The 12,784-nt window shown below is 42.3% G+C and overlaps 1 protein-coding gene across 1 annotated transcript in view; it reads right to left on the reverse strand.

The window, feature by feature from the left end:
• Rtn1 (reticulon 1) overlaps positions 1-12,784 on the reverse strand; it is a 219,307-nt gene that overhangs the window by 98,345 nt on the left and 108,178 nt on the right. Inside the window, exon 3 of the mRNA XM_047541705.1 lies at positions 1,192-1,938. Within this exon, the coding sequence (XP_047397661.1) occupies positions 1,192-1,938 (747 nt within the window). The remainder of the gene's footprint in view (positions 1-1,191; positions 1,939-12,784) is intronic.

Consider the following 12,784-nt stretch of genomic DNA (forward strand, 5'->3'; position numbering starts at 1 on the left):
CATTCCTTTAAATTACCACATTCTAATGTGTCAGTGTTAAAGAATTTAGAAGCTTGCTTCCAATCTATAATGAGAAAGATTATGCTATATGAAGTACTTTTAATTGCTAATCACTGAAGGTAGTAGAGACACAAGAAAGAGGGGATATCCTTGAAATAATAATTTAGCATCCCCCTCCCCCGATGCCAAATACTTCCAAAGAAACAAAAAGTATAAGAGATGGTTGGGAGGGGACATGGAGTGAAGTTGTACTTTTAGGGTTTGTTTTAAAGTTCTACATGGGAGTCCTATACTCCACCACTGTAGTCCACTAACATAAACAGAATCAGCAGAGCCTCCTTTGTTCATGTGACCCTGATTCCTGAATTCCATGATACAACCACACTCAGGTGTGTTGGATAATATAGGGGTGGGGGAAGAATTTCCTCTGTACACATAATGCTTGGAAACTAAAATAATGATTTTCACTTTACCTTCACTTGAAGATATTCAGTATTTCTCACAGGGAGAACACAATGGCCAAATTAAAATCATTCTAAGTTGTGACTTTAAGAATTAATAGACCACCTTAGGTCTTGTTCAGAAACAGGAGAAACTCTGGAACTGACTTTGGCCCCTGTCTTTTCTGACCATCTAGGACAAAACCCATATCAAGATCCAAATATCTTGCTCCTTAGGTAAGAGAAAGAATGGAGCTGAGTCCACTTGTTCTGTTTAAGGAACATCTTGAGCTGGTCCCTGCAACTGGTCAGTTACAGCATGGAGGGACCAAGCTAGTTCACATTACAGAGGAGGCCGGAAACTGAACAGGAGCCAGGACAATAACAAGAAAGGCATCCCTTTCCCCCTTTCCGTGGGACTGGGAAACTCAGCCCTGATGAAAGGGAAGGCACATTCACTCCATTCAAAAGCTCCTGGAGTGCACACAAAACCACTCATTATTTGGGGTGCTTGGGTTCACTTGGCCCAGTGATGCTAGGAGCACATGGATTTGACACCATGGTCTGTCCCAGCTGCAAATCTGAATTCTCTCCTTCCTTTCCCAAAAGGGAATTGTTCTCCAGTCTACTGTCTGATCAGCATAGGGCAGAACCAGATCCTCCCATCTCCCTGCTGGATTCTTCAGAGAGCACCCAGCGGGAGAACACCAACCAGACAACCCTGCTTCCATCTGAATACCTGTCACTTTACCTTTCTGCTTATTGAGAAACGGCAGAGGGGGCACAGTGCCAGGGCCTCGCGCTCCAAGGCCCTCTGAGGTCGACGGACTTTGGTTGGATGTCACTGCTTCCGCAGGTTTCCACTGCGATGGGGATCCCTCGGGCGCTGGGGCTCGGTCTCCAGAGGGCAGCTCGGGGTCGGTTTGAGGGGCAGCTGAGGGGTACGTGAAGGGGCCCTGCTCCACCAGGCCCCGCCGGCTGGGCGCGCGCTCCTCGGCCCGGGCGCCAGTCTCCTCCCGAATGGCGTCCAGGGCGCTGGGCTTCATCGGGGGCGAGTCCTGCTCCCGCTTGGGGCTCTCCTCCGAGGCCGAGGAGGCGTCGCAGGACTCGATGATGAGCTCGCTGTCCAGCTCGGCCTCTCGCTCCTCCCTCAGGATGCTATACTGGATGGATGGGGAGGCAGGGGAGGGCGGCGGGCCGCCCACAGTGCCGAAGGTCACGTAGCCCGAGGGCAGCGCATCCTCAGAAGCCATCGGGTCCTCCGACACGAGCTCAATTTCCGAGTCCCCGGATTCTGCGCTGCTAGCCTCATGGTCCAGGGGACTGGGGATGGTTGGCAGCCCAGACCTGGCCTTGGCCTCGGGTCTGTCGGCCACCTGGCCAACCGGCCGTGGACTCTCCGTGGTTTCATATGATAACCCCTTTGCTTCTTTAATGGCAGTAATCAGCTCATCCTCCGAGATGCTGCATTTTCCTTGGGACTCCGCAGCAGATGGTTCTGTCATTCCACAGAATGAAGAAGAACCAGAGAGGCACACACACGGACAGACAGATGGACAGAAAGAAGAAATAAAACAAAATTTCATTAGAGGAGATGTTTTGTTGTTGCTTGAGAAACACATATCTCATTAGCACAAAAATAGTCTGTTTCCAGGGCCATACTGGAAAGACAGGCCACCTGAACTTTTGGCTAATTAATCAGTGTTTTACATCCCTATCCATCTTAATCTAGCCATTTTAAAAAATGGCCCAGCAATTTCTTAGGAACAGAAACTTGGTTGGGTTTTTGTTGTTGTTGTTGTTTATTTCAATGAAGCAAAGATTCTCCAAGTCTTTTTTGTTTTGTTTTGTTTTCATTTCGGAGTAATTTTCTCAGGGGAATTTTTATATTTCACACATTTCATCAGATAATCTGATGTATATGTCACTACTTGGGCCCGTGGATACCAAAAATCTGAAAATCATCCATTATTCCATGTTCAAGGCTGTTCATGTTTTCTCTTGTTATAACACAAAGATAGGTATTAAGGAGCCTTGGATAGAACTTGATTCTGAGCTTTACAGATTTCTTAAGAATCAAATATTTTTACTATTTTTCAAGGGCTAGTATTAGTAGATGAAGCAGGAAAGAGACGGTGTGTTTCAATTCCCCAGAGCAGGCTGTGCAGATTATCCTAATATGCACCCTGCTGCAGAGCTTCCCAGCAGCAGCCTCTGCGTTCTTCACCTCCTTTCCCTTTCTCTTGAAAAGAACAAAACCGGAGAGTCACCCTGTCTCCTGGGTGAATGCCTGCCTTCTGCCTGATGTTTATCCAGATGGCATGAAGGCTACACTGGCAACCTTGCTGAGCTCTCTGTCCCTTGGATGAGATGACCTGGGATCACCATGACAACAGTGTACAGGAGCTTGGTTTTTTCCTTACCACTGAACAGGGCCTTATTTCAGAATACCTTAGGCAGTGGTCTATGGTCCTTTTGTGACTAGTAGCTCAAAGCTGTCTTCAAAGTGTTGAGGTCACTGGTGGGGGTGATTATCTACAGCTAGATCACCATTGCTTTAGGATTGTTGGGGAACCCCAGTGGATAAATCATTTTAGATGTTTTTATCTCTCAAAATTAAAATTGACCTTATGTGTCCATCACTTATTCATCTAATATTGATGGAGAATCTACTATTTGTTAGGTCCTCTTCTAGGCATTTGGGATATATTAAGAATGAGAGAGATAACAAAAGTCCCTGCTTTTATTCTAGTGGGAGTCACATAACACTATATATATTTATATATAATAAAGTATATAGCATGTTAGATGGTAAGTGCTATGGGGAAAAAGAGAGTAGAGGAAAGGAATCAGGAGTGTTGGGACAGTGTGGGATGAGTTTATAATTTTAAAAAGGGAGGGAAAAATGGGACTCATTAAGAAGTGAACCTGTCTTTAGCACTTGAAGGAGGTGAAAGGGTGACTTGTGAAAATATCCAGAGAAAAAGCACACCGAGAAGAGAGAACGGATATTGTAAAGGCTTGAAAGTGGAAGATGCAGTGATTTCTAGATATTGAAAAAAGGCTGTTGTGCCTGGTGGATCTGAATAAGGGACAAGTAATAGGAGAAGAGGTTGAAGTCATGGGGGGGGTTTGATTTCATTGGACTTTTATTTTGAGTGAAAAAAGAAGTAATTGGATAGTTTTGAGTAGAGGAATGACGTGATTTATTAAGTAACTCAAAGCAGTCACTACTTCATTATTTCTCCCATAATTTATCAGTTAAAAAAATATTGTATCATCTCAAATTCTACTTTTATAGCAGTAAGCTCCATAATAAGCTACATAGTTCTTTGCTATGATTTCAAACAGCAGAACAATTTAAAAGTTACATCAGTTGACTTCTGAACTGTTGGCTAGAGAAAGAAAGACAGATGATATGGAGTAGAGGCTAGTGCACTAAGGAATGGTCCATACCTCCCTGGCACTAGGTGCTATCAGTAGCAACAACTGTAAGCATCCACTGGGTGACAGGAACTTTACATATGGAGCTTAGAATCCAGTGGCAATAGGTTAAATGACTGTCCAATGTCATTGTGCTGGTTTCTCTCTGGATTCACTCTCATCTTTCTGTGTACTATCCTTGTCTTCTGAAAGACTGATCTACATAAAAGGCATCACTCGGGATCTTATCCCTTTTTCTGGGTTGTTTTCTGCCAACAGTAAACACTGAAAGGCTAGAAAGAGGGAGACTGAGGGAGATTGAGGTCTAGGAGATTCAGGTCTAGGGGTAGTGTTGGTCCTCTTAATCATCATTGCACATCTGCAAACAGCTCCCTCTTTAATCTCTTCAGTTACAACCTGTGAGAGTTTCACTGGTTTCCTGCCAGGACTTTAAACAATATAGCCACATGGCTAGAAATGACTTGAATTGGAACCATGTCTTTCTGCTTCTCGTATTTTTTACTATAAGTATCCATGTTTTAAAAGGAAGTGGGGTCTGAGAGGGGCCAGTTATATTTTGGAGAGTGAGAAGACAAGGAAAAAGCAAACTAGACAATCACACACCAAAGAAAGAAGCTGGACCCCTGCCTCAGGCCACATGCAAAAATGTAGTGCAGATAGATCAATGGTCCAAATAAGACATAATACCAGAAAACTCTAGAAAAAAACATGGAAATGAATCTTCATGATCTTGAATTAGAAAATAGATTCTTAGATTAAACACCAAAAACAGAAGTAACAAAAGATAAGTTGATAAACTGGGCTTCATCAAAATGATACATTTTCAAGTGGCAGAGTGCTTGCCTAGTAGTGCAAATGTCTGCATTCAGTTGCAAGCACTGCAAAAAGCAAACTCAAAAAACCACTCTTGTGTTTCAGAAAAAAATGATTGTACAATCCAAAGAATGAGGAAAAATATTTGCAAATCATACTTTGGATAAGGGACTTGTATGTTGAAAAACAAGAACAAAGAACAAAACTACTAGAAAAAGACAATCCAATTAAAAATGGACAAAGGACTTGAATTGACATTTCTCCAAAGATTTACAAATGCCTGAAAGGCACCTGAAAATATGCTCAGCATCATTATTCAGCAGAAATGTGCAAGTCAAAACCCCAAGATGTCAATTTACACTACTTCGATGGCTACAGTAAAAAAGTCAGATAATAACAAGTCTTGTCAAGGACGTGGATAAATTGTTACCCTCAAACTCTATTGTTAGGAATGAATGATGGTATAATTGTTTTAGAAAAAAGCATCTAGCAGTTCCTCAAATACTTAAACATAGTTTGCATATATAAAGTACATACACATGATAAAACATGGCTAAACCTTGAAAATATGCTAAGTGAAATAAACCAGTCACATAATATACCATATATATTATGAATTCTATCTATATGAAATGTCCAGAATAAGAAAATCTGTAGAAATAGTAGAATACGGTTGTGATAAGTAGGGAGTTTGGAGGGGACAAAAAAGGGGTACGGGGTTTCTTTTGGGGTAATAAAAATGCTCTAAATTTTATTATGGTGATGGATCACAACTCTGTGAATATACTAAAAACCACTGAAATGTTGTTCATTTTCAATGGGTAAGTTATATGGCATGTAACTTATATCTCAATAAATGTATTTTTAAAAAGAAAGATGGAGGAAGCTTGGCGCTGAATCTGTTCCTACACTGGACTACACTGGACTGTACCAGGAATAAGAAACTTTAATTATGTTAAATCACCAAGGTTTTAGGATTTATCTGAATCGGAATGAATACACCATTTCAATCTGAATTCCACCCCCTTTGCCTGTCTCAGATCACTGGTAATTTCCAGGTCATTTTTCAGTTCTCATCTTCTATGACTTCTTGCTAGCTTTTGACATCTTGTCTGCTTTGTTAGCTTCTGTGACACTATTATCTTCATATTTTTCTTCTTACTGCTCCTGATCTCAGCCACCTTTGTGGGCAATTCATTATTCTCTCCTAGGTTTTAAACACTGACCTCCCCAGAGCTCTGCCCTGGGCCCTCTTCCAACTCACTCCATCCAAGGTGATTTCCCCACCTCACCATACTCCATTACTGTCACTACTCACAGCCTTCTCTATCTCTCCTAGAGAGCAAGAAGAAAGCAGGACAGAATGGCCTTAGAGGCACAAAAATTCCAGAGGAACATAGAGGAGGTAATTGAGGAAGTTGCATTTGAATTGTCTTCAGATACAAATCCAGCCTTGAAAAACAGAGATTGTCCAAGAAGAGTGAACTCTGGAGCAAAGAGGGATGTGAAAAAGTGAGGGATGTGTTCAAAGGACAGCTATTTCAAAGTTTAACTGGGGTATCGTGGAAATGATAGCAGATGATATGACTGAAAAGGTAAACACCCCTGGGTCATAGAAGACCCTGGAAACTTTGTCTAAAAGTTAAGGGTAACAGGAGGTTCATCTCATGCCTTACTGCTCAACCACTGACAGCTTATTTCAAAACTGACCTTTTATTTACTTCCTCTTCTCCCTCTTCCCCTCCCTAACTTGAGAGAAGTAAAATTAACATTCTCCCTGTCCTAAGCCAAGTTATCTGTCCTTCAACTCACCGCCCACAACAATAAAGAACCTCTAGACCTGCAGACTGTAACTATAGCTTTCTCAAGGACACACTTGAACGTTAACCTCTTAATGATACTTCATGAAAATGTTACTTGGAGAACAGGCCTTCTATCCCCCCTTTTATAAGCCCTCTGCTCCCCCTGGCAGTTAGAATCACAATCTCTGAGACTTGAGTCCACTGCTAGTGAAGCAATAAAACTTCTTTTTCCTGTTTCTCAAAACCTTGTTCTGATTATTGGATCAGCACAGAGGACAAAGACTGAGCTTTTGGAATCAAATTTTTTATCAGACAGGCATTAGTGGGTCCTGTAAGAGTTAGAATAAACATGGGAGAAATCAGTAGAGGAAGGATGACCCATTAAGAGATGGTAGTGCAAGAGCTGAGAACAGAAATTACGGTAACCTAGTGTGTGTGGATGACCACAGGATGGAAAGGGGAAGAAAATTCAAGAAAACGCTGAAGAGAAATAAATCACAGACAATGGGTGTAATTCATGTGGTAGGTAAGAAAAAGAAGGGCATAATTCATGTGGTAAGTAAGAAAAAGAAGGATATCAAAAGTCATTCAGAAATGGTGGCACTGGACCGGTATAATGAACAAGGATTATAGAGCTAAGAGCATGGGATGCAGAACAATGAGCTGGCTGGATGGGACTGAGGAAGACAGTTCCTACGTGGGATGTGACTTCCTTTCCTGTGACACACATCCTTCTAGTTTCTCCTGCTGGATGCCTCTGTCAGAATACTCGGACTGCTGGGACTCTAGTTCCTGCTTGTACAGTCCACCCTGGGTGCCGGCTGGCCGAATGCTGTTTCCTTCAGGGGGCTAGCTGGTTCCCATTCATTCTGCATAACTTGGAGCCCCCCTTAGCTTTGAATGTTTGTGTGATGATTTGATTAAAGTCTGTCTCTTCACTCTCCCCTACTTTCCCTGACCCCAGACTGCAAAGCCACAAAGGTAAGGGGCAGCCCAGGCAGGTCACCCACTATCATAACTCCATCATCTACCACAGCACCTGGCACACAGGAGATAATTATGGTGCTCTGGTGAGCGTTAGTTCAGATTTTTAGATCCGTGATTTTATGTGTGTGTGTGTGTGTGTGTGTGTGTGTGTGTGTGTATGTCAGGGGATGGAATCCAAGACTTCACACATACTAGGCAAGCACTAAACACTCTGCTATTTACCTCTATCCCAGCCTGGAACAGTATTTCTCAACCAGGTGCCGGGTATGTGGATCAAAACTGCCCTCAGGAGTTCTGACTTAGTGCAGGTAGGTCTGGATGGAGCCCAGGTATCTGCATTTTGCAACTTCACATGTGATTTTAACAGTCACCTCCTATGAGAGTTGGCAGATTTAGCAAATAAAAATGCAGGACACCCTGTTAAATTTGAATCTCAGAAATAATAAAATTTTGTGTGTGTGTGTAAGCATGTTCCATGAAAATTTGTATTTTATCCAGCAACCCTACCTCTGGATGAGAACCACTGTGTCAGAGCATTCGGAAAAGGAAGAGTAGGGATCTTGCTTTATTTATCCAAATGTAAAGGTTACAGATAGAGAAAAGTACCTGATAAGTTCCATTTTAGGCAAGTTCTGTGACCTTAAAGGAAATCTGTCCATATTATGAGTCAAAAGGGAGCTAATAACTCCTGTAGACATTGTCCTTCGTTTTTCTTTTTTTTTTCTTTCTTTTTTTTTTTTTTTCCTGGTACCAGGGATTGAACCCAGAGGCACTTAACCACTGAGCCACATCCCCAAACCTGTCTATATTTTATTTTGACACAGGGTCTTGCTAAGTTGCTAAGGACATTTCTAAGTTGCTGAGTCTGGCTTTGAACTTGCAATCCTCCTGCCTCAGCCCCGCCAAACTGCTGCGATTACAGGTATACACCACTGTTTCTAGTCCTTTGTTCTTAATACAAACTAAAAGTGCTTTTTAAAATGCTAGAAGGAATCTGAGAAATTTTTAGAACAAAGCAGAAGTTTTCCTACCTCTATTTAAAGCCTTTTGGACCTCCAGCTAAGATTTTGGTTATTATGTATGAAGACTGACACAGCAAAAGTAGCAACTGTCAACTAAAAAAAAAACTCAAATCGTTACCCTATGTACATGTATGATCCCACGAATGGTGTGACTCTACCTCGTGCACAACCACAGAAACAAAAAGCTGTACCTCATTTGTGAACAATGAATCAAAATGCAGTCTGTAAAAATAAATAATAATAAAAATCAAATTGAGTATGAAAACTGGGAAGGTTAGAATTCCCTCTCTAGGGTGATGTGTTGCTGCTGATCTGATGCGGAGAAAGAAAAAGAAAGGCAGATGCCAGTGACTGACTGTGAATGATGCTGCCTTTTAGGCCCTCCCTTTGTTCTAGGTTTTTCTCTAACAACCATCCAGAGGGATCATTTGAAAACCCTGATTTGAACCTGCTGCCATTCCCCCCATCCTGGCCACCCTGACCTTGGCCTTCCCCTTGTTCCTTGAACGTACAAGACGTCCCCGGGATAGTGCCTGTGCCCTGGCTATCCCTGCAGCCTGGCACCCTCTCCTCAGATACCTGCACGGCCTGCTCATCACTCCATTCACGTCTCTGCTCAGAGCCACCAGCTTGGAGAAGCCTTTCCTCAGCACCCCTCTCCTACACTTCACCTGGGGTTACTCTGCTGCATGACCATTGTAACTGCCTGATCTTAAATGAAATCTTTATTTGTGTGTACGTCTTCCTAACTGGGATGCTAGCTCCGTGCAGGGGAGATTTTGTTGTCACTCACTACTGCATCCTTAGCAGTAACGGAAAAATGTCTGGTGTGAGTTAAAAGGCGGACAAATGTTTGCTCAATGAATCGATGAATGGATGAATGAATAAAGTCACTTCCCAGTTTAAGGCTCTCCAATGGTTTCCCATTGTATTTGGAAAGAACCTCAAATTCCATATCCACAATCTGAACTCTGCCTCCCTCTCCAGTTATGTTCTGTGCCACAGAACAGTTATGTTCTCTCTTACTCCTTTGCACCATTGGTCTTGTTTCAATTCCCAAATAACACACCCTCGGGTCTGCACATTTGCTGTTCCCTCTACCTCTGAGCCTCTGTCTTTGATTTGTGGGCTCCTTATTCTCATTCAGATCTCAGATCATGTGTCACTCCTCAGAGAGGTTATTCCTGACCCTTCTTACACCCAACCCTCTATCACTCTTTACAAGTCCTCATACTTTGTGACTAGTATGACAAGTTTTATTTTTATTGTCTATCTTCTCTAACTAGCTAGAAAGATCCACGAGGGCAGGGGCCTTGTACATCTTATATGCTGCAATGTCTCTGGTGCCTAGCACATTTCTGACATATAGAAGTCAGTCAAGTATTTTTTAATAAAAGAACAAATTTTCAAAATGGGTGGGAGAATTATAGACCTCATTGATGTAAGGAAGTAGCATCAGTAGTTTTGAAAGAGTTTGAAGTAATTTACTTTTGATTGCTCATTTTTTATTATTGTTTTTGAAGCTAACACATCAAACAATTCTCAGGACTCAGGACTGCCATACCACACTTGTTTGGAGTTTGCAGCAGAAACAATGCGAAGTTGATATATCAATGACATGGTGCCTCAAGGCACTTACTATATTTCTCTAAAATGCTTCCATTTTTTAAATGACTGGCCTTTGGTGAAAAGAGACTTTAATAACTTCTCTTGACCTCAGGGTATATTATTTAACAAGATGGGAATATTTAAGTATGCTGGAGAATGTTACAAAGTGGAATTATCTATTGGAATTGATGGAACTATATTAGACTCCTGGCTTAAATGTCAGAGTCTGTGGCTAAAGCTTTTCAACATTGGAATTCTTTTTCAATTATTTTCCAGATTTGGTAATTCCTTACTTAGTAAGCATTGATAAACTGAACTCCTTTTGCACAGAATGTTTTCTTTCCCTCAATTTCTATGTAGGATTATTTGTAATTCTTGGTATTTATCTTATCTGTGAGCACTGGAAATGGTAAAAGGAATCCAAGACTCAGAGGTGTTGTGAAGCCCTTATCTTCCCACATCTGTGGACAGAGTCACATGATGCCAGGGTTCCATAGAAGATGATTAGTGAGTATGGTAATCTCTTGGAATAGAAAGAACAAGGAGAGAGACCTCAGTGACAAGCTGATCCTCCTATTACTCTTATAATACCATTCTTATCTATTGTATTGACTCAGATGTTTTGATGTGGGATGCGTACAGAAGGAGGAATTAAACATGGGAGAGAACTGTGTCACAGGGCAGGGGACTTTCTCTTTCTTAAATAAATCTTGCTTAGAATGCATATTTGGTGCAACTGCAGAGAAAACCATTGCTCTAGCCCCAAGTGGGCAATCCAAGACCAAGAAACTTTAAGACCATGTGAGCCAGATGGGTCTTTGCCTTCCCTTGAAATTGCTCCAGGCTCCAGTGAGCTTTGGCTACTGAAAAAAAAAATTGAAATTCCCTAATAACAGTGGACACCATATTAAGTCTCTGTCACCTGCTTTGTAAGCTATAATTTTTACATGATTTGCAAGTGCTGTGTAAATGTACTGGGGCATTTCACTCTTCCGAAGTTCTTCAGGACTGACCACAGACAGTCCTAGACCTCTGGAAAATACATCTGATTATACAGCTTACATCCTTAGAGTATCAAGTATCTTTAAGTCATGGAATAAGGGTTTTGCTTTGCATTGCCAGAAAGTGAACAAAGAGGCTTTGAGTCCCAGGTCTGCCCCTATTCTCATGCTGTAGGCTGGGACAAGTCACATCTAATCCACTTGGAGCCACAGATTCCTGATTTGCTACCAATATGCAAATCTCAGCATCTTATGTGTCATTCACTGTGCCCTCACCTCTGTCTTTGCACCTCCTTGATTGGAAAGCCACCACCCTCTTTCACCTATTTGGTTCCTCCTGCTCTTTTGAGATCCAACTGTAGTCTCCATTCATCTAGGGAGACTTTGGACTCCAGTGTCCCTCAGTCCTCTGTGTTTCCCTGTCTCAGAACACAAATCACACTGGAGTAGGACTGTTTTCTTTGTTGTCTGTCCCATTGGAGGGCAGGGACAAGGTTTTGTTAGTTTTGTTTTTTAATTCCTGCATCACTGGTCCCCCCTAAAATACATGACCAAAAGAAAATGTTTACTCAAGAGTTTGTTGAGTGAATAAATGAATTAGAAAGTCAGAGACTTGTTTCAGGGAATTTTGATGCAGTGGATCCAGGAGCTTCAGTCAAGTCTGAGGTAACATCGGGAAAGGTGAGGGATTAATGCCAAAGTCTTTAGGGAAACAGGAGAGGGCTGTCTTTCATTAAGCCTACAGTGTTCTAACACTTGGACTTGGACTTCACCAGGTTGTAGGGCAATCGCTCCTCTTCTTGAGGCTGTGGTTCCATTTGGAGCTTCACTGGAGGCTCTTTTCCCCAAGAAGCTGACTAATGCTCTTTTGAGTACTGTTAGAAAGCCAGCCACCAGAGGCAGGGGAAGATTCAAGGACTTCTCACAGTCCTTTCATCCTGATGTCTCATGGCTGCTGGTGAGTAGTAGAGATACAAGAGGCTAGAGAGAAGGTGAGTGCTGTCATAGAGAACAGGGATGGGGTGGGACAGGGCAGGCTGAGGAAGCTTCTGCTACAATCCTGACTTTCACCCAGGGCACATGAGATCCCCTTTGAGTTTGAGAGTATGAGTTTGCGTATGGTTGAACATCCTGCTTTGAGTCAGAGTAGGAGAATGTTCAAAATGACAAGATCAACAGCCTAGTGAAGTCTAAACTTTTTGTTCTGATAAAATAATATCATTTAGTTTCAAAAAACTGAAAGTGCAAAGCAAAACTTCAAGGTACGAAAGAAATTAAAATGATGCTGGTGAGATGGAAGGAAAGGGAGAGGAATGTCCCTTGTTGAGGTTTCCTCTCATTGCCTATAACACCCCTATGAGATCCTGAAGCCACTACGCTCTCCTCCTTCATGGTACAGACTTAGAGTTGGGGCCAAGCATGTCCAAGGACCTGGAGGAGGAAGCCCAGCCGGGAAGTGCTCCCCATGATGCCTTCAGGAGACCCAGGTGTCCTGGGGGAATGGTAACCGAGAAGCAGGCGATACCTGCTTCCTTCTCTGCTGTGAACACTAGGGCCACATGAGGACATCGATGTTTCCAGTGTCATCCCTACCTATTCACTCAATTGAAGAAAAAGCATTTTACACAGAAAATCTGATAGGACTGAAAGGAAAATTTCAGATCTCA

This window comes from Sciurus carolinensis, chromosome 2 (assembly GCF_902686445.1).
Source record: "Sciurus carolinensis chromosome 2, mSciCar1.2, whole genome shotgun sequence".
NCBI classification, from domain to species: Eukaryota; Metazoa; Chordata; class Mammalia; order Rodentia; family Sciuridae; genus Sciurus; species Sciurus carolinensis.